A 23,828-nucleotide genomic window follows, 5' to 3' on the forward strand; every position below is an offset into this window, starting at 1 on the left:
ATATATATATATATAAAGATAAATCATTCAACAGTTACTAAAGTTTCTACCCCTTTTATTGTTTTTGTGCAAATGAAGGCAAAGGTTTCTTTGAACAATTCAAGTAATTTTTTTCTTTTCTGTCAAATGCAATGCCTTCCAGGCCTCGAAATACTGGCCCAAATTTGGAGCTGTACACCCAATATTTTTGCACCCAAATATTTTTGTAGGTTTAGGTAGGTAAAGTACAATATATTCTGAACATCTAAGTGTCAGAAAAATAATAAAATCATTGTCATAGCACTTTTCTTTAGTAATGAAACATAAGTAGTTGTTGCTGACATTCTATTTATTTTGTCTTATATGGCGCACCCAAAAAATGGTGCACCTATTCCTAAAAATGAATTTCGAGCCCTGCCTTAAATCTTACCAAACTTCAATGCTTTCCTGTCTTCGTTGGTGTCCTCAGCCTCATCTGTCTCTCTCTTTCTCTTCTGGACTTGTGCAGGCTGATGTGCCTCAGTACCTGAACATGGTCCAAATTTTCAACAAATTTATAAAATGCAAGTTTAGATACAACTGATTTTTCAGATGTGTTTAAGGTAAAGGTACTTTTAGCTATTGTGGACTAAAAATAGAATTGACTTGCAGGTAAAAGAAATCAACATGGCATAATTATTATGTTGCATAGCATAGACACTAAATCAGACAGTGGAACCTCAACTCACAGAGAACACATCCTTTACAGATCTTCCTTATTTAAGCTTTTAGTTTATCCAATCTTTGCATTGTGTTTATGAATCTTTCATGATTGTGCAACACCTCTGTTGCAGGATAGTCTCCTTTCCTTTCTCACTTATTCTCTCATCTTTTACAGTTTCTACCTCAGATTCTAACTGGCTGAATCTTTCCATTCTTTCATAGAATACATCAGTTTGTACATCTTTCTTAATCATGTCTTTTGGTTTATCAAGAAGAATTGTCTCACGCAGCAATATAGTGCTTTTTGTTCTTATAAACAGCTTAAATTTCTGATCTGTAAAAAAAGTAAAGTTAGGAATTCAGAAAAAAAGGAAAATTAAGATGACAATATTCCATGTATAATAAAAAGTTGAAATTTAGCATTTTAAAATGTGTTCCAAGACACAATCTTTCCTGGTTAAAAGTAGCCTTTTCATATTACATGCATTAAGTTATGTAGTTGTCATTTAGCAATCAAGCTGTATTCCATGAATAGAACAGTTGTACAAAAGTTGATAATACATGATTGTATCTCACTAAATTAAGTAACATTACTGTTGCTACTCAGTCAATCAACTGCTACTTGGAAAAGATACTGAGGTTGCTGACTTACTGTCAACTGATTTTTGATGTTTGTTTTGTTGACAAATGTTGCCATAAGTCTTACCTAGCTCCACAGATTCCCTGCTTCTGTTCTCATCTGTACATGTATCAAATTGAAAGAAAATGTAAATGAAGTTACAATTATTATTTATAGTAAACTTGATACTTGAATACAAGTCTACTTCAAAACTTTTAGTATAAGGATATAACAATGTGCTCACCTGTTTTTAAGGCTTTACTGCCCTCAGTCTCACCAATAGAGGCTGAACTTCTCTTTCTCTTCTGGGCTCTAGCAGGCTGAGTGACACCTGAATAAACGTTCAACTTAATATTTTCTCTGACCTTGTTTATATGTCTCTCCCTATATATATATAACTTGGCACAAGAGTTTGTTAGATCATATTTCTGTTGTTTCTTTATTAATTTCAATATATTACACATCATGAAAAAGCTTGACTGTGTAAATTTCCTTTCATCCATTTAAAGAAATGGCAGAAGAAGAAACATGAGGAAAAACAATTTGTCTTCAGTTTGTGAAGCCATAATTATTTTACAACATGGTGTATTCTGCATCATCATTCTCTGTACTAGCCCTCCTGTGGGTCAGATCTCCCTTTGGCCATACCACCCGTGGTCAGGGTGGTACCTCAGGTAATATACACTATGTTGTATATTTAAGTGCAGTCCTGCAATTACAGTCATGTCCAAGCCAGCCACCCAGGGGACCAAAGAAAATGGTCACCTTAGACAGGTGGTCTCCTTGAAAAGGGTCACCTCACAACAGGCATAAATGGTTTCCAAGTCAATATGTTAGAATGTCAAAATTAATGCTGTAAGCATCTTCAGTTCTGTGGTGAATGCATGTGGGGAGGGTGGCACTAAAATTTTTGGGACCAAGAAAATGCAGTCACCATGGCCAGGTGGCCAGCTTGAAGAGGTGGTCACCTTGGCAGGTTTGACTGTAATAGAAAATCAATGAAAGCAAAAGAGAGGTCTGTCAAATTTCCATGTTGGTCTGGTCTATACTATGACCCTCATTTCATAAGATATGAACTTCAACATAACAGATCTTGGCGACAAACACTACCTTTTACCTTACATACACTTTCATGGTTAACCGTACCTTCCTCTGTCTCCTGACTTTGAACAACACTTTGTACCTGGACTGGAACAGGCTGCTCTTCAGCATTACCTGGATACAGATACAGTTGTGTTCATAATCAATAGTATACAATGTAAAGTTGACTTGTACAACATACAACATGTATATCTGACTGTGTAGATGTTGGTTCATAAGAATGATGATAATTTGAAATTAAAGTTAAATCTGCTGTATGAATTTCTTAGCCTAGTGGGATGGGAATCTTTGAGAAGTCTATTTGTCAGCCAATAACAGTTTCTATTGACAAGTATAAAAACCGATTTACCTGTATCTGTACAGGCTTTGATTAACTGCAGATGGAACTCTTCCCAGTACTTTGTGGACAGAAGTTGCTGCTTGCCCCTTGCTGCTGTTTTGAACTCTGCTTTGTTGTGTTTCAGCATTCTTTCAATGCTCTGAGCCAAGAGTTTGACAGTGGCACGTTCATCACTTCCATCCATGTCAACAACGGAATGATGCAGTTCATCTACATGTTCATGGATGAAGTCTGCCAGTCCAGACTTGCTGGATACAAGAACAGGGACGCCTGCTGCGATGGCCTCCAGGCCGACCAGTCCAAACGGTTCAGCACGAGAAGGCATCAGGACCAGGTGAGCCTTCATCATCTCTTTACAGATGTCCTTCTGTGTGCCATAGGGGAGGAAGGTTACCTGTAAGTTTGCTGACTTACAGTGCTCTAGGATGGCCTTGGTTGCTTCAAAGTCATCTTTATTGAATCCTATGACATGCCACTTGATTTTGATCTTCTCTGCAACAGTGCTCAGGGTTTCAGCAGTAAGATCATATCCCTTCAGCTTCTCCACACCCTTCACCCTTCCAATGGACAGGACCACCATTGTCTCCGTGTCCTTGTATTCAACCTCTGCATCTTCAAAGATCTTAGAAGGTCTTGGAACAAACTTGACATGCTGGGGCCTCTTGCTGGCAGGTATAGCTCTGAACTGGTTCTCAAAGTGATCAAATATCTTGTTTCCAAGAGAGAAGACCACATCAGCCTCTTGTGCATCTTCAAGGATGGAGTCTTCCTTCTTCCCAATGCCCATGGCCTTCTCATCTCCCTTGTAGTACTCGGTGTCTTCTGGTATATCCTCAGTGAAGAGGATGACGTTTGCATGTGGGTATCGTTCTTTTTTAATCTTCACTGATGCCCTGCTTGTAACATCAGTATGACCCACAATACTCCTGACCATTCGGGGAAGATGTGGGTATTTGAGGTTGTGGTCAAAGGTCAGCCAGTCTAGTGTTGGATCAGTTCTGGAGTCATCTGGGTCAAGTTTAGGCAGTAACAGTTCCACTCCATCTTGTTGTGCATTCTGTATGTCCTCTTCTGTTGCATGTAAAACTGTACAGAACACAGGTATGTCTGGTACATGTTCCTTGAGTGTTTTTCCCACTTGTTGGTCGAGGGAGGAGGCTTCACATTTAGATGCACTGTACTCATCATTGACTAACAACACAGCAGGCTGATCTGTGATAGAGAAGTGGGTTTCATTATAGATCCACCATGAAAGAAAGACTTGGTCTAAAAACCTCTTCAGAAGGGAAAATATTTTAAATTTCTTTTGGTTTTGTCAAATATTTTAGGAGAAAAATGGAGTCTTTGCACACTGTGTTTTGTGTAGTTTTGTATACTGTGTTTTGTGGCCCACTGAATCCCTTAATACACTGTAGCTTAGCTGGCTCCAGTTAATGTGTGCAAATTAGGACTTTGACCTCAAAAACAACAGTTACAATAAACACTTCAGTTTTACATTTCTATTGCTATAAAATCATAAAATATTTACTGCTAAGTAGCTGTGGTCTGACATTGTTTCTGTCCATGATAAATAAATGGTGTTACCTTACTTCTGTATTCTACATAAACATGTCTGAGACTACTAAAATGATAACACCAACTTTTCCCAGACTGAGTGAACTTTCACCTCCATGCTACATTTTCTTTCATTTCATACTGTTGCTATAATTTCTGTTGTGGAAAATTCATCTCTATTGAACCATTGTTAAGCTGTATTCAGCCTTTTTGGTTTGGAAGCAAACAAAGAATTGCTTACCTTCTTTGTCAGAGTTAACATTGTCCAAACTTCTGGCGGCAGCCATTTTGTCATCTTTGTGATGTTTGCCTGTACTGTGGCATTGGAATGCTGGGTAGGGCTACTTGAGGGAAGTAAATATTTACTAGTCATGTGATCACAAGTTTACTAACCAGATAGCTGCACTCTGTGTGTTTGCTAAGTCAATATTATGGTCTCCAGATCTGTGTGCTCAGTAGTGTCCAGGCTTAAGTGAGAATTTCTCTTCACTTATTGTTATACCTACATGTATGAACATATAACAAGTAAATCTTTACAAAGTTAGTAATATTATATAAATAACAAACAGTGCAGTGTGCTCAAAATTAGCAAATTGTATTTTAACGGTTCCTCCTGCCTGATTTTGTCAGTGGTATATACATGTACATGTATGTTTTTTGCAAGATATGTTCAACTTGATTTTCTTGGTCATCAAAAAAATCCAAACACAGCGAACAGTTTGTAAGATTCTTGCGAACTGGTCACTATGTTTGGATTTTCTTGATCGTTGCCCCCACCCCCAACACACAGTGTTCTAAGCTGTTTGACAGTACTTGATGGTATGAATTTAGCTGTTCTTAACAAAAAAAAATGGATTCATGAATCCTGTTCCTGTGGGAAACCCCTTAACAGTGGAAGTTTTCAGATCATTTTCTTTGTGAAATGTTTGTTCTTGTACTTTCCCATTTTTCAGAACAGTACGTCTCTCTCCTTAGTGCTGAAATGCCATTACATCACCATTGATGTATTGCTTACATAAAGATTAATGTAGCTATGTAGACTCATGGAATGGTTTTCACATTGAGAAGTATGTTAACTATTTAGAGTCACTTTCAAGATGTGTTTGTGTGTGTGTGTGTGTGTGTTTGGTGGGTGTATGCATGCATGTGTGTGTACATATATGAGTTTACGTGTGTGTGTGTATGCACACATGTATATCATGTGTACACATGTTACTGTATGTATGTATGTATGGGTGCATGGGTGCATACATGTATTTGTATGTGTGTGTGTGTGTGTGTGTGTGTGTCTGTGTTCTTATACATGTATTTATTGCCTGGGGCAAGTTACTCCCATTCTATAAGTTATATGATACGCTTTTTCCTTAAATTAATGTAATGTTAGTTGCCATGAAAACATTTTTATAATGCCTCTACTGGTTTTTCTGACTTGAGTTTCAGCTGTTAGTCAGCTGGTACTAGGTAACCTGTCTGGAGTTACCACATGACTGTGTGTTTGTGTTATCTGTGCTCACACCTGTCCTCATTATTATTTAACGTCTTCCATTCTTACCGTTAATTGTATACTGGAAAGTACAGTAGGAATGGTCATCAGTATAATGGACAGTACAACGGAGACATCTAGCGTACCATTTCATTCTAATTCATTAGCCCTCAATGGTCACAACTTTTTAAAAAACACAAAGTAATAGCCATTTTATCATTGGGATAATATAAATATATGCTACTTTAACAGTAGTTAAAGTTATCCATGTTTAGGAGAGAACATAGGAGCTCTGTTCTCAGAATTGACAACAAATCTGGGGATATTCTTTGGGTGAAAATCAACAAAAGGACCTTTACTTATAAGTTCCCAAAATGCCTGCATTAAGCTTAGATTTGTACTGCCCATGTCATAGTTTTGTTTGGTACTTTTTTCTAGTTGTTAGAGTACCCAACCCTGTCCTTGGTGCTGAAATAACATCGAATTTAAGATCAACGATATTGATAAATTTATCAACCATATTGATCAACTTGTCAATAAGAATTTCTATAATAAAAGGTAAACAGACACCAATGGGAGACTCTGATGCAGTTTAGAGTGTAAATTATTGAAAATTTCATTGAATTCTAGAAAGAAATGTCAGATCTTGTTTAATACAGCATGTGTGCTCTACTCTTTTCTAAAGCCATGTCATATCTCACTACATTGTAAGCAGCCAGGATCCAATTAATTTTGTTTTACATCTGTTTTTGTGTACCGTAACCTCTTTTGTCAACCTTGATGATGAATATCAATATATGTCATCTTTTGACTTGTGGACTGGAGTTTCTTTTGTTTTATAATCAATTCTACATACATGTAGTACAGTGTCTGAATCTTGAGAATACCGTTTACCTTTTCTCTTTAACAGTATTGTTAAGGTCTATCCTGATGTGTTATTTACAACAAAGGTGAGGTAGTATAGGTTCAACATGATATTGTGTCCCAGATACCACAGCAATACAGATAGCATTTACAATATGTACATATAAACAGCAAAATGCTGTTTCTGGTGACTTGTAAATTTACTGCAAAATTAAAGCAGCTTCCATTTTTGAAATACCGTACTAGTAAATAGTATATTGACCTGTATATTGTCATTAAACAAGTTTAGTCATTTTACTTTATACAGTTTTATTGTCTTGTACTGTAAAGTTGTTACCAGTTCTGTATTGTTACAGATTAGCCAGCTCCTTGGAAATGTCCTCCTGTTGCTGTTTGTTTCCTGTCTCCATGGCGATGGTCATTGCTGTTTTATAGTGAGATCTGGCCAGGTCCAGTTTACCCAGTGCCATGTAGGAATCAGCAATGTTTTGATGTGCTGTTATCTGTCCAGTCTTGTCTCCAGTCTCTTGTCTCATTCTTCAGGTACTTCTTGTTCCACTCCAAACTTTCCTCATGCTCCCCCATGTCATAATGGGCCAGTCCAAGTCTGTTGTAAGCATTCCCTTCGTCTTTCTTCCTCCCCAAGTCCCTGGCTAGTGCCAACATCTCTGTGTAGTACTTGTGTGATTCCTGTGGTTCATGTAGCTGTTTCCTGTGTAAATCACCCAGCTTACAGTAAATGTCCATCTGTTCAGTCTTGTTTCCTGTCTCCATGGCGATGGTCATTGCTGATTGATAGTGAGATCTGGCCAGGTCCAGTTTACCCAGTACCTTGTAGGAAGCAGCTAGACATTGATTTACTGTTATCTGTTGAGTCTTGTCTCCACTTTCTTGTCTCATCTTCAGGTTCTTCTTGTACCACTCCAAACTTTCCTCATGCTCCCCCATGTCATAATGGGCCAGTCCAAGTCTGTTGTAAGCCAGCCCCTCCTCTTCCTTCCTCCCCAAGTCCCTGGCTAGTGCCAACATCTCTGTGTAGTACTTGTGTGATTCCTGTGGTTCATGTAGCTGTTCCCTGTGTAAATCACCCAGCTTACAGTGAATGTCCATCTGTTCAGTCTTGTTTCCTGTCTCCATGGCGATGGTCATTGCTGATTGATAGTGAGATCTGGCCAGGTCCAGTTTACCCAGTGCCTTGTAGGAAACAGCTATGTTTTTATGTGCTGTTATCTGTCCAATCTTGTCTCCACTTTCTTGGCTCATCTTCAGGTTCTTCTTGTTCCACTCCAAACTTTTTCCATGCTCCCCCATGTCATAATGGGCCAGTCCAAGTCTGTTGTAAGCCTGACTCTTCTTGTCCTTCCTCCCCAAGTCCCTGGCTAGTGCCAACATCTTTGTGTAGTACTTGTGTGATTCCTGTGGTTCATGTAGCTGTTCCCTGTGTAAATCACCCAGCTCACAGTAAATGTCCATCTGTTCAGTCTTGTTTCCTGTCTCCATGGCAACAGCCAAGGCTGATTCATAGTTAATTTTTGCATCTAACACTTGACCTGACAGTGCTAATGATGAGGCCAGGTTTTTGTAAGCTACACAAATATTAGTAAATCTTTCTAACTTAATTCTGTGGATACTTAATGCTCTCTCGTGGTATCTTATAGCCTCTTGTTGCTTACCTAACATACCATAGGTTAGACCAAGTCTGCTGTATGCCTTGGCTTGTTTTGTGTCTTCTGACAGTTCCTGAGAACACTGCAACATGTTCTGGTAATACTGCAGAGCTGACTGTAAGTTGTGTAGTTTTGTCCTGTAGAAATCTCCTATCTGACAGTACAGGTCAAACTGCTGCGACTTGTTTCTCTTTACTGCAGATGTGTTCAGTTCAGCAAGGATGAGATTCAAGTTGACTTGGGGATATTCATCCTCTGAAGGAAAAAAAAGATTTAATTAAATAATTCTCTTAAGACCATACCATGGAATGTTCGCAGGTAACCTCTATATGGACATGTTAATGTTGGAGTGTGCAAAGACAATAAGAAAGGCAACAACAAAAGCATCAACAAATTTAAAGTTCTGTAGATCAAGAATCCCATTTTTTAATACCACAAGACCTTGTATAGCTTTGGCCCATGCCCTCATCTTTAAAGACAATATGCAACAGTTCCTAAAAATAGTCAAACATGATAGATACTATTCATTGATCAAAGCCATTTGGATAAAAAATAAATCATCCTTGCAGTTCTTGATTTCTGATGCCAATTAATCCTGGACCAAGTAAGTGCTGACAATGATATCACGATAAGCAATATGGCTATATTTCAGATCCTGGCACCACGGCTTGTATATAAGATTCTTTCAAGAAGCAAACAATACATTATTATTGTAACTACATGGAATTGTACGTTATTAAATGTTTGCTTTAAATTTGTTTTAGCCTTCTCAAAGGAACTTTTTTCACAAGCCATCATGCTCACTGTGAATTTGGCAGAATTTAATTGGATTAACTAGTGGCAGCAAAAATCAAATCGGATTGGGATAGTAATGTAACAGTCCTCCTATAAGACTCTGGTCCATTCAGAATAACTCTCATATTTGTGTGCTCAGGTGACTTTTTTTTTTAAGGAGGATGCCCAGACCAAATGTTGTTACACCGAGAACTGGCAGATACATGTATGAAGTTCAACTCCACTTTGACTTGTTTGGTGAAAGCTGATGTATATAATGATGTTGGTTCCTTTCTTTAATTAAAGAAAACCCACATATGCAGAAGGTTCTTTACTTAAATTTACCTGTAATCTTAAAAGCAGAAGATGTCCTGTCATCCTCAGACAAGATGCTTGCAGCTGTGCCATATCCAGTAGGTTGAATGGAAGTGTGCAGCAAGCCCAGCTGTGATGTCACCTGTTCAACCTGCACACCTGTGGATCTGTGCTGATCACCTTTGGCAGGTGCTACTGTAACAATGGCACCGGTATAAACTTGTCATTCAAATATCATATAATTGGGAATTATATACAATAGGCATGTGGCAATATAGTATAATTGAATAATGGCAATTGAGAGGCAGTAGAATGTCAACAGCACATTCTGAGAAGTTGTGATGGCAAAGGTTTGACAAAGCTGATAAACTTAAAATTCATCTCTTACCTAAGTCTGCTCCCCTCTGAAAGTCTTCCTCATCAACCTCAATGTGCACATGGAGTGGCATCCCTCCACATATCTCCACCAACTCCTGGCTGATGTACTCCTCAGTCAGGATGGCTGACAGGGTTCCATCTCTACAAGCTGACACAAACTCTACCTGACTGTCCCTATGGTAGAACCTTAGCTTACAGAGAACACATCCCTCACATAGCTCCCTTATTTCAGCCTTTAACATGTGAAGTCTTTTCATTGTCTCTTTGAACCTTTGCTGATCATGCAACACAGTTCTTGTGAATAGCTTGTTTATAATGTTTAAAAGGGTCTTCTTTCCTTCTTCACTAATAGTGTTATCTTTCACTTCAGACTTCAGCTGTTTATACATCTCCATTCTTTCATTGAACACTGCCTCACTCTGTACATCTTCTGTGATCATAACTTCTAACTTACTGAGGAGAATTCTTTTTCCTTCCGAGGAAATACTGTCTGCCACTGTTATGGACAACTTTACTTGCTGATCTGAAAAAAAAGACAAAGTTTTGCATGGATGGTATTCTACTCAATATGATGAGTTAAATTTCTTGTTTCGTTTCAGAATCTGTTTCTCTTCCCTTTACTCGTGTACCATTGTATATATCAAAGATGTAATCATGCAACATAAGTTTCTACCCCTGTATTTTGTGCAAATAGATTCTTGGAGCAAAAAAAAAGTTTCTTGAAGCGATTTGACTTAATATGTTTTCCTTTCTGTCAAATGTAATGCCTTTAATCTTACCAAACTTCAATGCTTTCCTGTCCCCATTGGTGTCCTCAGTCCCATCTCTCTCTCTCTTTCTCTTCTGGACTTGTGCAGGCTGATGTGCCTCAGTACCTGAACACAGTTCAAATTTTCAGCAAAGGTAGAGGACATAAAATCACAATTTGACACAACTGATTGTTCAGGATATGAACGATCCCTTGTATCTTATAATATATAATAACATACATTTGAGGTTTTTCTAGAGCTATTTTTGTAGACTAAAAATCAAATTGAGTTGCAGGTAGAAGGTACACTACATACCATAGACACTAGATTAAACAAATTGACAGTTTCTCACCTGACCCTCCGCATGCCTGGAGGAAGCACCGATGAGACTCTTCCCAGTATCTGGACTCCAGGAGTCTTTTCTTCAGTTCTGCAGCCCTACTGAACTCGGCTTTAGACATCCTCAGAACATTCTCAATCTGATTTGCCCAATGTGTGACATCTGTAGAATCATTACCTGTGATGGCAAGTACAGAGTGGTGGAATTCTGGTACGACCTCATTGACTAAGGTTGCAAGTCCTGATTGGTCAGATATGAGGACTGGTACGCCAGCTGCCATGGCCTCCAGACCAACCAGACCAAAGGGTTCTGTGCGGGAGGGCATGAGAACCAGGTGGGCCTGCTGCATGTCTCGGCAGATGTCTTCCTGGGTGCCGTGTGGGAGAAGTGTGGGGATCAGTTTTCCTGAGTTGATGCTGGTTTGGAGACTGTTCATACTGGCCTGATACTCCTCTTCACTGACACCACGAATCCGCAGCTGGATTCTTTCGTGACTTCTCTTTGCCACCCTTGCCAAGGACTTTGCTACAAAGTCAAGACCTTTCAGCTTCCCTACTTCTTTAACCCTACTGATCAACAGAACAACTTTCTCCCTGCTCTCTACATACTCAACTGTGGTTTCCTGAAATATCTTGGATGGTTCTGGAAGAAAGAGTTTGTGAACTGGCCTCTTGTCTTTGGGAATTGCACGAATACTGTTTGTGAGGTGGCCATGTGTTCTGTGTCCGACAGAAAACAGAGTTTTTGCCTTCTCTGCATCTTGTCTGATAGAGTCTTCCTTCTTCCCAATGCCCATGGCCTTCTCCTCTTCCTTGTACTTCTCTGTGTCTTCAGGTATAGTCTGGGTGACAATACTGATGCTTGCTTGGGGAAAACGCTCTTCCATGATAGTTGCTGCTGCTCGGCTAGTGACATCAGCATGGCCCACAATCCACCCTATATCCTGTGGGAGTCTGGGATAGCGGATGTGGTGGTCAAAGGTCAGCCAATCCAGACAATGTTTTCTTGTGTCTCCTTCTTTGCAGGTTGGGAGGATGAGCTCCACTCCATCAGCCTCAGCACACTTTCTGTCCTCCTCTGTATCCTCCAACACCAGACAGTACACTTTCCTCCCTGCTCCTGTCAGGATTTGAACCACCTGTCGGTTCATGGTGGAAACGTCGTCTTCTTTAGATGTGGCATACTGATCACACACAAGGAGAACTGAGCTGGACTCTGCTGAAGTGAAATAGAAGAATAAGTTTCCCATGTTGTAAGTGATTCACTTCAAATTATTACCTCCATGAAAATGCCATATAATGATTATTACTTAGACATGGTAAATGATGGGAATTTCATGCTTGTTACATAAGTATGTAACATCACTATGTGTGAATTGTGTAAATGTAAAAGCAATTTAATGCTGAAATGTTTACATGGAATTCAGCCAATTGGGAAAATGGGTAGTTTACGTGCTGGTTTTCTGCACTTTCGGGCATCACAAGACTCTTTTCTTTAATGGAATAATGCTGTCATACATGTACTACGTCAGCAGTTAATGATGACTGCACATATCAATTAATAAGCAATAATATCACAACACAAAAACTCAGCAATACAATGTACAATGGAGGTAGAAAGTTTGCTGCTTTAGAAGGATACAGCAGCAAAACAGTTAAAGCAGTATACTTTCATACCACTCCTTTTGTATTCAAAACAATGTACATGTATGTGCCAGAAATAATTGACCTACCCATGTTTATCTTGGTGCTTCATCTGTCGACTTTCGCACTGTCTCCATCTGCTGCTGGAGAGAAAAACAAAATATTACATGTGTAGTGTTCTGGGTTCTCTCCAACACTCAAGAATACTCAATAATGAATCTCACACTGGAGGAGTTTTCATGACTGTACTCTACGGTGTTCATGTATACAGTGACAGGTTTGTAGGAGGGCTAAGTCTAACATCTGGGTTCTTATTTAATTACTGGTGCGTGGCCTTGGTCTGCCTTGGTATGCGTGGGTGGAGCAGTCCTAACACATTTACTTAGTTCACATCACTACAACATGAAAAAAACAAAAGCATTATGTGGCCACGACACAATTTATTATACTTATTTTAAGAAATTGATGTGAGGATAAAACTATAACAGGTTCTTCGAAACGTAAACTTAGGTTTCTTTGTGGTGTTGACTTTTGCTGCAGTGATTTTTTTTGTACCAGGAAGTAAAATGTTTGGTAGCCATGCAGAAAGTTAGCAACTCAACAAAGATTAACTTTCAACTTTTTATGGAAATTACTGTTGTAACGTTAGATAGTGACACAAGAATGTCTTCTTTCATGTTGTTACAGTCAAGAACCAAACTCACCTGTGGTAGACTCAAAAATCATGCCCTTGTCCATGATCCCAACCCATCAGGGGGCCAGGTAAAGGTAGCGTCTCTGGCTTAAGGTCAAAGTGCACCTGAAAAGTGAGACTTGTTACAGTCCTTCTCATTGGCCGATCTTAATGAAAATGTTCTCTATCTTTCCGATAGTTACTTCTGTCCAAATGTTAGTGAATTTTTTTGCTGCTGAACTTTTTCCTCATATTTATGATTAGTTTTACTTCAGGGAATGGCAAAAGTTATTCAACATGACAATATTTTTCAAGGTCGCACCACTTGGAGATCCCCTAACTTACACCAGTGCAAGGTCAGTTACACCTAGTCATGGGGCGTACCACAAAGAATTGCAGGGGTGCCAAAATTTTTTAACCTCTCATTCTTGTTCCTGGAGGTCATGACCTAAGATATCATGGTAGCTTCTCAGTAAGGGTTGTACTTCTTATTACATCTTACATGTAGTTCCATTGCAATATTCAGTAAAACTTACAGTACTGTAATAAGCAGTGTGTGGGTAGTGGATTAGAAGGTTCTCAGATACGTTTGATTTGGTTTGCCCCCAAGCCACACTGCCAATGTAAACAATAAGTCAATGCACGGTGGATTGCACAGCACAAAACATTAGCTGGTTGAGTGATTTGACTAGCTTGTGTATGTTTGCGCTTGTGGCAGTCCTACCAATTGGTAGTAATTGATGATTCGAGTTATGAATAATTACTAGATCTGTGCCACTGAAAGATAGCCAGTGTCTAAATAGTTCAAAGTGTAATGAGGTCGTTTATTTGTTTCAGTCAAAATTGGCCGTGAGCGGTTGCGTGCATCGTTCGTTGCGCAAGTGGTGATTTGTACGTGCTTACAACGTACGATCTCTGTCGCGATTGCAACTTTACCGTAAGTAGGCCGTACTCGCACATGCTTTTTCCACACGGCACGTACGGGGCACGCGCGTTGATCGTACTCGCACGCACGGGTGGTGAATCCGTAGACCGCACGTAGAAAAAGTTTTACATGTACTACGGCGTGTCTGCGTGCTCCCAAATCTGTAGGATTCCGTACGGAGGCGGTACTCACCACGCACGGATGCCCTACGTTTGCCCACGTTTTTGCACGTAGACAGCACGCACGGCGGGTTGTGACCAAGGCTTTAGGTATATTTCATATTGTCTGGTTTCTATGTAGATATACTCTCAAGTATTCATGAGGTGACAAAAATGACGACCATCCAATATGCCACTGTGAGCAATTTAATATATTGTGGGAGCCATTATTCACATGCACAAGTTCTGTGGGTACAAGTGTCCTTCACACACAAAATGACACCATTTCAACATTTGTCAACAATTCGAGTATCTATGTACATGTCACCTTCCATGGGGCTAGTGTGGAGACAATTTAAATTCTTGGCAATTCTGGGAAATTTATAATTCTAAGAGGTCTCAGCTTATTTTTCATGTAAATTGCAAATCATTTGAAGCTACGATCTGTTATTATACGTGTTCAATGGCAAAACATACAAGTATTCAACACAGTAAATGCAAAAAATCTAGGCAGTTTTCGAGCACCACAAAATGCCATAGATTGTAAAATTCATTTTCTACCTTAGACGTTTACAGGAATTTTAAGGCCTACAGATGTTACTACCGTAGTTGAAAACTTTGCTGCCAAGGCTTACAGACATAGCTAAGTCCTTTTTCCATACATGTACATTTTACATGTACCAAGGACATTATATAATGTCCTTGCATGTACCTATGGTCTTTCTCCATACATGTACATTACAATTTCTCACAGATACACTTTTCTTGCACATAATAATAATTGTTATTCTCTCCCAGTGGTAACTTTTACAAAATAAATAGCATGCTAAAATACATATGGCTTGTCTTTTGAAGGTTATAAAAATAAAGTTTTAAAATTGGCACTGAAGATTATGCAACAGTAATATGTACTGGAAGCTATTGCTACTACTACATCATGTATATATATATGACAAAATGTATTTGACTCTGATTACGTAGCTTAGAAACCAAATGGTAGCAGTACAATATATGCTGTTTGTTCATTGTAGTTGTCCATGTAATGTATACTATGTAATTGTAAACGATTCAAAAGTAGGTACAATACCTATAGCAAAGTTTCATAAATATATTTCATAAATACTATCATAGGACCAGTCCTTCACTTCCTATTGGCATTTAAACCATTGCGTCAAAATGTAAAATGATATAACAGTAACTAGAAATAATTTTACTATTAATTGAATGCCTGTGAATTACACAAGTAGTGAATTTTGTCTGTCAAGTGCTTGCTGATATTGAAGATACATGTTTACTCCTCATATAGTCCCACACGATCCCAAAGCCATTGTCAAAATCTAAATTTCCTTCAACACGACACTGTCTAAATTACATCCTAGCATTTTACATACCACAAGTGACAACCCCTACTTCTGCCAGTACAAAGTTGTGCCAATATCAAATACTCTTCCTTTTTCTGTCGCACAAACATGCAACAATTGATCAGTACCCGCCAATCAACATATTTTTGTACAACAACCCAGTTTGATACACACTAGCAAAGTCCATTGTTTGTCTGAATACAACACTCTGGTTCATACTGAATGATTCCATGACCGAGTATCTAATAGAAAAATTAATGACCAATGATTTTACTGTACTTCTTGGTCATTAGTAGAAATTTGGGTGTATTCTTCTTCTTTTCCTTCACAAAGCAATATTAATTTAGGTCAATTCTAGTCTAAAATGCATTTAAAATGGTGGCTATACAAGTCGATACACCACTGTCCACTGTACCATACTAGTTCTTCATAGGCACTAACTATCGTACAGACTGATAAATAAGCTGCATAGATACCATTTTCCCAAGGTCCAACCTAGAATATATGTACAAGTAGGCTGGAATTTCTATACATTGTCCAGTATTTTTATGTTGTAATCTCATCCCAAAACTTTTATCCAGTGAAACAGATCAAAAATCCTTCAAGAAATACCTTCAAGAAAGATCTTGATGCTGTTTCGAATTGAAATCATACTCCTTTACAATCCTTCAATTTTTCAAATCTTCATACAAAAGTTTCAACAACAGTTTCAGAAGATTTCCTCCGTTAAAAAGTGAAAAAAAAAAGTTAAGAACGCTTTACAGAAAAGGTCACGTAACTCATTGAAAGAAAAAAAATATAGAAGAATTTTTAAAATTCTCATTACCGGTACTTAACCCATTCTCTATCAAATACAGGGTGGTACAAAAGTTCTGGAATGCAATCAAGCCAGTCAGCTTTGTCCTCTGGGTTACATGGAGTTTGTCTTGACTATGGGGCTACAGCAGAGAGTTGTTAATTTGTTGTGTCTGCAGGGGAGAGTGGCCAAACTTTTGCCCCACCCTGTAACATGGCCCTTCAGCGATGCTTCCTCTACATGTACTTTATCTACAGCCATCAGTGACGTGGCAGCACGCACGACCCCCCTGCAGGAAAGACAATGGAGCAGTCCGTCAGTATTTTTCAAGAAAAAAAAGTTGAATAAAAACCATTTTAAAGGCCTGTTTAAAAAAAATGAAAAAAAAACGTCTGGGGATATTTGCCCACTCTACCTTCATGCCAAATTTCGGATCATTCAGCTGAAAAATGGCAGAGATGAATCCCTTTAAAGAAATGGCAGGAGGAGGAGAAACATGAGGGAAAACAATACATTTCTCCCATACTATTATGGGTGAAATGTAACAAAAACACCAAGTATCATAATTGCAAATGGGAAAATAACAATAATGAAACTTACTATAATTAATGTAGATATGATCAACTTAATTCAAATTTCCAACTTTTCATAGTTTTCAAAACTAGCTTGATATCCATCCGTTTCTACCTCTGTTTGCTCCTTTAATCGCTTCCTTGAAGAAAAACCTATCACAGAAGCAATCAGCATTTAGATATTTGCCTAAGACATAGCAGAGACTTTGCATTGACTCGAAGTTTCATGGTCCTTGTAATGGCATGGTAACAGGGTTCAAACAGGCATTCAGAAGTTCAAATCCTATCACGCTGCTTCTGCAAAATATTTGATTCATGCTTTACTGCAGGACGAAAGGATTAAATGTTTAACTGGGGACAGAGCCAGACTATTCTACATGGAACCAATCTTCGAAATGAACCAGAGCTAGACTTGGATGGATTCCAGGCTGTCAGAGAGCTACCTGCCATAGATCTACATGTACTGATGTCTTGATGTTGAACCACCACATTATAGTTATAGTATGGAAAACCATGTCGACAATATTGAACATTACTTGTATATGTACCATAATAGCCTACCGTGTTAGTTTTACTGAGTATGTGGATTGTAAAATTTGGCGCAATTCAGTGTATACTGCAAGGCCAATTTGTCCCATGTTTTTATCAATAAACCATTTACTACTACTTTTATGAAAAAGGTACCTTAGATATCTGCCAGAGAATGAGAGAAGTCACTGACCTTGCACTCACAACGTGTGCACGGCTCATCCTTGGGTGCCCAGTTAGTGCTGGCAGCGTACACTATACCATTGTGCATGCAGGTCTGCAGGAGGTCAGAGGTCACCTCGTTGGTGGGCAGGAAGCAAGGGTCACACCTAGGTCAAGGGTCAAAAACATAATCATTGTTACAACTGGAAAAAGTGATGCTTTTACTTTCCAGGTTAAAATTAACCATTAGCATGGTTGCATATGGCGTTGCCCATCTCAGTTTCTGTAGCCTTGGGCCACACAATTGTGTCATCACAGCAGGGGGATAGTCCACTGGTAGTGGTGTGTGTTTAACTCCCATTCTCCATCTCAAATGAGAAAGCAGTATGTACCATTTTTAAAGTCTTTGGTATGACTTGGCCAGGGATCGAACTCACGACCTACCAAATGCAAGGTGAGCACTCTACCCACTTTATATTTGGGAATTCAAATTTTCATAGCAGTTGGGGAAAAGGAGGTGAACTGTTTAAAGGTTGAAACATATGAGCAATATGCTCAGTAGTAGCAGACATTCGTCGGTCTTAAAAGACCATGAAGTACTTCATCTACACCCTGTACTTATTCTTATTTTTGCGCCTAAAGCATCTCAGTTCTGATGCGAGTCTCTGTTTTGCTTCCCCCTATGTAAGCCCTTCTTCTTCTCTGATATGCTCAGTAATACGATGTAAGCCCTTCTTCTTCTCTAATATGCTCAGTAATACAATGGAAACACATGTTCACGGTGTCATGAAGACCTCACCTTGGGCAGCACTCCCCCTCAGGTATGTAGGTGTGCTTACAGGAGAGCTCCGGACACGTCAGGGGGGAGCAGTCTATCTCTCCCTTCTGTCAACACAAAAAGGAACAACAGTTACAGCATAACATCATTCTCACATGCACACAAACATATAACATGGTGTCTTCCATATCATGCCAGTTACTAGCCTGGCTGTTGCTCAATCCAGTACATGGACCAATGCCGGAAGACATAAAAAATACCTGCACAGCCCCAATTTTACCTACATTGAGGTGCATATGCACCCAGTATTTCAAGCCCTGCACTGGTATTTGACAAAGAATGGGTACTGATCTAATTGTACATTAATATCAGCAATGGACCCCCAGACCATTCAGCACCTGATGCACAGTTGCAGGCTTGGTCCTACCTGCACAGACACAGATCTCCAGGAGGCCAATGAAGCAGCGCAGAACTGGCTGGAGTGGATTGGCGACAAGCTATGATGATGATGATGATGATGATGACATTAATAAATTAAGTACAACATGTAATATGATTATTTGATGATCTAGAAATAAACTTGTGATCTCCACTTACCACGCACTTGCAGATCTGACACTGGTACATCCAGGTGTCACTGCTGTTGTACACCATCGTCTGGTCCTGGTGCAGACAGTTCATGGTGCGATCACACTCCGGGCAGCAGTACATGTCCGTGTTCTTGTCCTCACAGTTACAGGAGTCCTCTCGGCAGGTCACAATACTGTCCTGTTGTGTCAAACAGACAATGTCACATCACAGAGTCCTAAAATTGTGCACCTTAGGAACAAGCGGTAGCCATGCCAAAGTCTCAACAAGTGACAATCATGTGATTTGCCTGATTTTAAGGTACTGTGTCTGAGCAAAACCCAAGGTTTCGTTGGATGTTTTTGGTCTACATTGCATCAGAACTTTGCTTGTGGCAACAAATGTTGTGTCTTTTTTCAACAAAAAATTGAAAACTATAGACAGGATGTTATCCTTAAATATGCAAACACATTCTTAGATGAGAGATGTGCTACATGTGATTATCATGTGATGATACTGGTATGAGGAGGGTATTGACATCATGTAAATATTGACTCAGACAGGAGTAGCATCCATGTGAAAATCATGTGACGATCATGTGACGATCATGCGACACTGACCTGACAGGTGCATGTCCCACAGCGGTCCCCATCTGGTCTCCAGGTCTCCCCGTTCCTGTATTCGCTGTCCTCGTATATGCAGCTGCCCGAGCACGTGGCTGGGTCGATACACTTACACTTGTAGGAGCCGCCAATGTTGATACAGTCCGTGGTGGAGGGACAGTTGTGATCACCAGTCCAACACTCGTCAATGTCTGAGTACAGAAATTTCAAATTAACCTTTAGCACACTTAGCTACCAATATTCTCTTTCAGTTATGGGGGTTGGCAGCAGGGAGAAGGTTAAATGCTAAAAAGCCTATTGTCTCACCTCAACTGCCCAGAATTTAACATTAGGAACAGCGGAAAGTTTTCATACAACAACAAAGCATATATCAGCACCAAGGACAGGCCATAAACAAAAAAAGGTAATTTATCATTATAGTGTTCTAGTAAGGGCAGAGAGGAGCATTTGGACTGCAGAATTACTTTTAAGGTCAAGAGAAACATCACCATTCAAAAACTATCAACAATGTTGTGGCAAATCTAATATTACTTCTAGAATGGATGGCTTTGGTGATAGTGCCCGGAAAGTACTAGTATATGATATGATACAATACACAATCATGTGATTGACTCTAAATAAGATGAAGGGGTCAGAACTGACAATTCCTTTGTATGAAAATCCTAATATAAGATATGTATGTATAATGATTGATACTGAATGAGGTAAAATCCAGAATTAATTTAACAAGTGTTTGTATGGAAATCAATTGTTTTCTTGAAACAGCTCACCTTCACATGCCCCAATCTGCATCCTGTTCTCGTTCCTCTTGCTCTTGTAGCCAGGCTTACACTGGCAGAAATACCAGCCGGGCAGGTTCACACAGTCTGAGTGGTCAGGACACGGGTTCCCTGCCGCACACTCGTCTATGTCTGAGGAAAACAAGTTTGGTTTCGTAAAGCCAATTATAATTAAGAAGAAGAATGAAGACCTTTATTGTACATTTTGCCCCACTGGGCTAAAGACAGGTCACATATTGACAAAGTACATCAATGTTGATAATAAAACTGCTATAGTACACAAGTACTTTTAACTTCCTCTCGCTTTCTGGTAATCTTATAAATGTAGTTGGCAGTATGAGTAGTTAGAGCTGGTTTGTTATAATGGTAAAGATGAATATAGTCGTGAGTTGATGACTTCTACAGAATTTGTCACTTTGGCATCAAGTCTGTGGCTGTGGGCTGTCATAGTATCTTTATTACCTCCATGAAATTCATGGAGGTATTGTTGTTGGTGTGTCTGTCAGGAACACAGACAGGAAGTTAGGTCAAAGGTCCCAGAATAGGTGATCAAAGGTATCTTATTTCTTGTCTCCAATTTCCTACTTTACATTTTTGCATGTCTCTTGCCTTATGGGTGCCAGTGGGAAAATGCATTGACAGAATCAGAATTTTTTTCTTTCAATTCACAAGAAAATAATGAAACAAGAAATTCACAAAAAGTCTAAATACTTCAAGAAAGTATAAGATCTTTGATTTCCTGTTAAAATCTGTGGCCATTTAAAGTGATGAGTTGCACGGATGGAAACTTAATGATAAGTTACCCCATAGCCATGAACTATATTACTATAGGTAATATACCTATTCACATCCAGAGAATTGAGTATTGATAGTGATGGATACAATCCAGGGTCTTCAAATGGGTCATTCTGACTAACAACTCCAAATCTTCCCTAATACTTTTGTCTGTTATCACGTATCAATCATAAAAGTACTTTTGTACAATTTAAGAAAACTACAGCAATCACAGCCATTACGTTAAGGAAATCTACGCAATTATCGTTAAGGCCAGTAATCATGCCATGATCATGTGACAGTTCCACCAATCAGGAGCAGAGTTTGCCATTATCATGTGACGATCATGTGATAATCATGTCGCAGTCATCTACCAACTGCAGCAATCACAGTCAGCGCCTACATATAACTGCAATCGAGGAAGATGGCAGTAGTTGCTTACCTGTTTCGCAGGCGTCTCCAGTGAATCCTGTGGGACAACTGCAGTAATCAGGCGCAATACACAGTCCTCCATTCTCACAGGGAGTAGTGCACTTCGCTGAGGGATAACAAGAAAAATAGGCATTTTGAACAGACAGTGGAAGGAAATTCTGTCATTGCTGCATATATTACATTTTTTTTACATAACTGGTAAACTGCCTTAGGGCAAAACACATCAGTTTAGTACAGTAAGTACAAGCTGCGTAAAACCAGACTGTAAAGTAACCCACACAGGGAAAGTACCTTACCCTTTTCAGTAAGTACGTTCTGACAGTGCTACTCCACATTTACAAACCCAACAGGAGCTAGTGCCTTTCTGCTAAAGGGAAAAAATTGGGGCCTGCTAGAGATTCGAACCCAAGAGTTTCAAAGTCACAACCCTAGCAACAAGACCACCTAGCCCTATGCCTGCATACTCTGTACACACTGTCCTGAGATGTTGAACCTGCAACTTGTTTTAACAAGTTGCTGTTGTTATAAAAATTTCTCTTCTCCCTACAGGCATATACAGTCAGTACTAGTGCTTAAAAGTTTGAGAATTGTACTACTTACGTGTGCAGGCCATCCCGGTGCCCTCAAAGCCAGGGTTACAGCGACAAATGTAACTACCCATCGTGTTTTCACACTGGGCGTTTTGGTGGCAGTGGTGCAGGCCCAGGGCACATTCATTCTGGTCTGAGGAGAAAATCACACTTGAAATTACACACATGTTGGCATTCCAGGAAGACCGTGAGACTAATTATTTCAACCTTATGTTTTCGATAGACTTTTCTATTCTTCTCCTTCTGTACAGGCTTTTATGTCATACCTGAGCTTTGATAATATTAGATATGGATGTTTTGGACTGGACTGTACTAAACAGTATCCCACAATCTTCTACCTACATGTACATGTATATCCCATGGTTTTCCAGAGAATAAATGAAACTTGCATTGCGACATGCACATGTTGCATTAAAATGTGTGCTTTCTCAGGTGGGTACGACATAAAAAAGAAATTCAATACAACTTCTGCTTGTCAGATCGCCATCTGCGGTTGGGCTGGTATCTCGGACCATACAAAATACACCATGTTGTACTCTCTTTTTACTTCCGAGACATTTACAGCAAACTTTTTAATGTAGGACTACTTTGGTTGTTTCCGTAAATAATTTCATCAGGTTGGTAAACGAATGAATAGCAAAGTTCTTTCACAACCATTTATTTTTCACAAGCCGACGTTTCGATGACCGTCTGTCATCTTCAGAATTGCCCTGATGAAGATGACGTCGGCTTGTGAAAAATAAGTGGTTGTGATCAAAAAACTTTGCTATTCATACTTTGGTTGTATAATTGACAACCCTCGCCATGTTAGTGCACTTGCACACTGTCTTCTTACCGCTAAGTATTGTATATATACATGTTTCATAACAAACTGTAAACCATAACTCTCAATTTTCAAGCACAGACTAAATCAAATTATAGAAATAGAACATAATGAACAATGGGAACATTTTATGTGATATTATTATATATAGACAATCCCCAGATAACGTTACCTTAAAAAAAAACTGTCCTTGATTTTTATGTATCATCCCACACGATTGTACATGTATGTCAACTATGTATCTCTTTTTAATGTAACATTGTGAATATTAATGAAGTTTGAAAAAAAAAATACTTTGGTTGTTGTGTGACAAACCTGTGCACTTGTGTTCAGTGAGCCGCTTGTATCCAGGCAGACATTCACAGATGTAGGACCCTGGCAGGTTCATACAGCGAGTGTTGTCACCACACTTGTGGCTATAGGGACTGCCGATGGAGGCACACTCATCCACATCTGTAATGGTACAATATGAAACAATTAGTACTTAGAAATCAGGTTATGTCTTTTGATGATTGAACTAATGTTTAACAAGGCTTTTATCTTTTCCCTGCTGAGGCCACACCAATTTAATTTGTTGGTTCTCGGATTTTTTCAGAAAAAATATGAAGCGACAGGGCGAAAAAAATAAAAATAAAAACAGGTCTAGGCATCCTATTATAGCCCAAAAGACTACAATATGAGCCATGAAGTCAAACAAAAAAAGGACTGGGTTAAAAATTTAAAGTAATAAAATTTTGAACTTTTAATCAAACACTGCATTGATAGATAGGACAAAAGCT

General features: G+C 39.1%; 3 protein-coding genes across 3 annotated transcripts in view; all 3 read right to left on the bottom strand.

Annotated features, from left to right (window-relative positions):
- The window catches only part of LOC109476607 (tetratricopeptide repeat protein 28-like), a 29,035-nt gene extending 26,083 nt beyond the window's left edge, over nucleotides 1-2,952 (bottom strand). Inside the window, exon 1 of the mRNA XM_019777598.1 lies at nucleotides 2,751-2,952. Coding sequence (XP_019633157.1) covers nucleotides 2,751-2,925 — 175 coding nt within the window. The 5' untranslated portion in view covers nucleotides 2,926-2,952. The remainder of the gene's footprint in view (nucleotides 1-2,750) is intronic.
- Nucleotides 2,953-6,199: 3,247 nt separating this feature from the next.
- LOC109476602 lies at nucleotides 6,200-13,314 on the bottom strand. Its single transcript, XM_019777594.1, is given in 8 exon segments — nucleotides 6,200-7,178; nucleotides 7,180-8,564; nucleotides 9,429-9,593; nucleotides 9,787-10,299; nucleotides 10,556-10,651; nucleotides 10,878-12,083; nucleotides 12,598-12,651; nucleotides 13,213-13,314. Coding segments are annotated over 7 exon segments (3,555 nt in total). The 5' UTR covers nucleotides 12,602-12,651; nucleotides 13,213-13,314; the 3' UTR covers nucleotides 6,200-6,992.
- A 1,141-nt stretch (nucleotides 13,315-14,455) lies between these two features.
- Nucleotides 14,456-23,828, bottom strand: part of LOC109476613 (protein kinase C-binding protein NELL2-like) — a 65,783-nt gene continuing 56,410 nt past the window's right edge. The window contains exons 12-20 of the mRNA XM_019777604.1: nucleotides 23,365-23,502; nucleotides 22,237-22,359; nucleotides 21,647-21,742; nucleotides 20,422-20,562; nucleotides 19,649-19,842; nucleotides 19,059-19,229; nucleotides 18,483-18,568; nucleotides 17,715-17,850; nucleotides 14,456-16,710 (exon numbers count right to left, since the gene is read on the bottom strand). Of these exons, the coding sequence (XP_019633163.1) occupies nucleotides 16,669-16,710; nucleotides 17,715-17,850; nucleotides 18,483-18,568; nucleotides 19,059-19,229; nucleotides 19,649-19,842; nucleotides 20,422-20,562; nucleotides 21,647-21,742; nucleotides 22,237-22,359; nucleotides 23,365-23,502 (1,127 nt within the window). The 3' untranslated portion in view covers nucleotides 14,456-16,668. The remainder of the gene's footprint in view (nucleotides 16,711-17,714; nucleotides 17,851-18,482; nucleotides 18,569-19,058; nucleotides 19,230-19,648; nucleotides 19,843-20,421; nucleotides 20,563-21,646; nucleotides 21,743-22,236; nucleotides 22,360-23,364; nucleotides 23,503-23,828) is intronic.

The sequence above is a fragment of the Branchiostoma belcheri genome, unplaced genomic scaffold (genome assembly GCF_001625305.1).
Source record: "Branchiostoma belcheri isolate BF01 breed outbred unplaced genomic scaffold, Haploidv18h27 scaffold38, whole genome shotgun sequence".
NCBI classification, from domain to species: domain Eukaryota; kingdom Metazoa; phylum Chordata; class Leptocardii; order Amphioxiformes; family Branchiostomatidae; genus Branchiostoma; species Branchiostoma belcheri.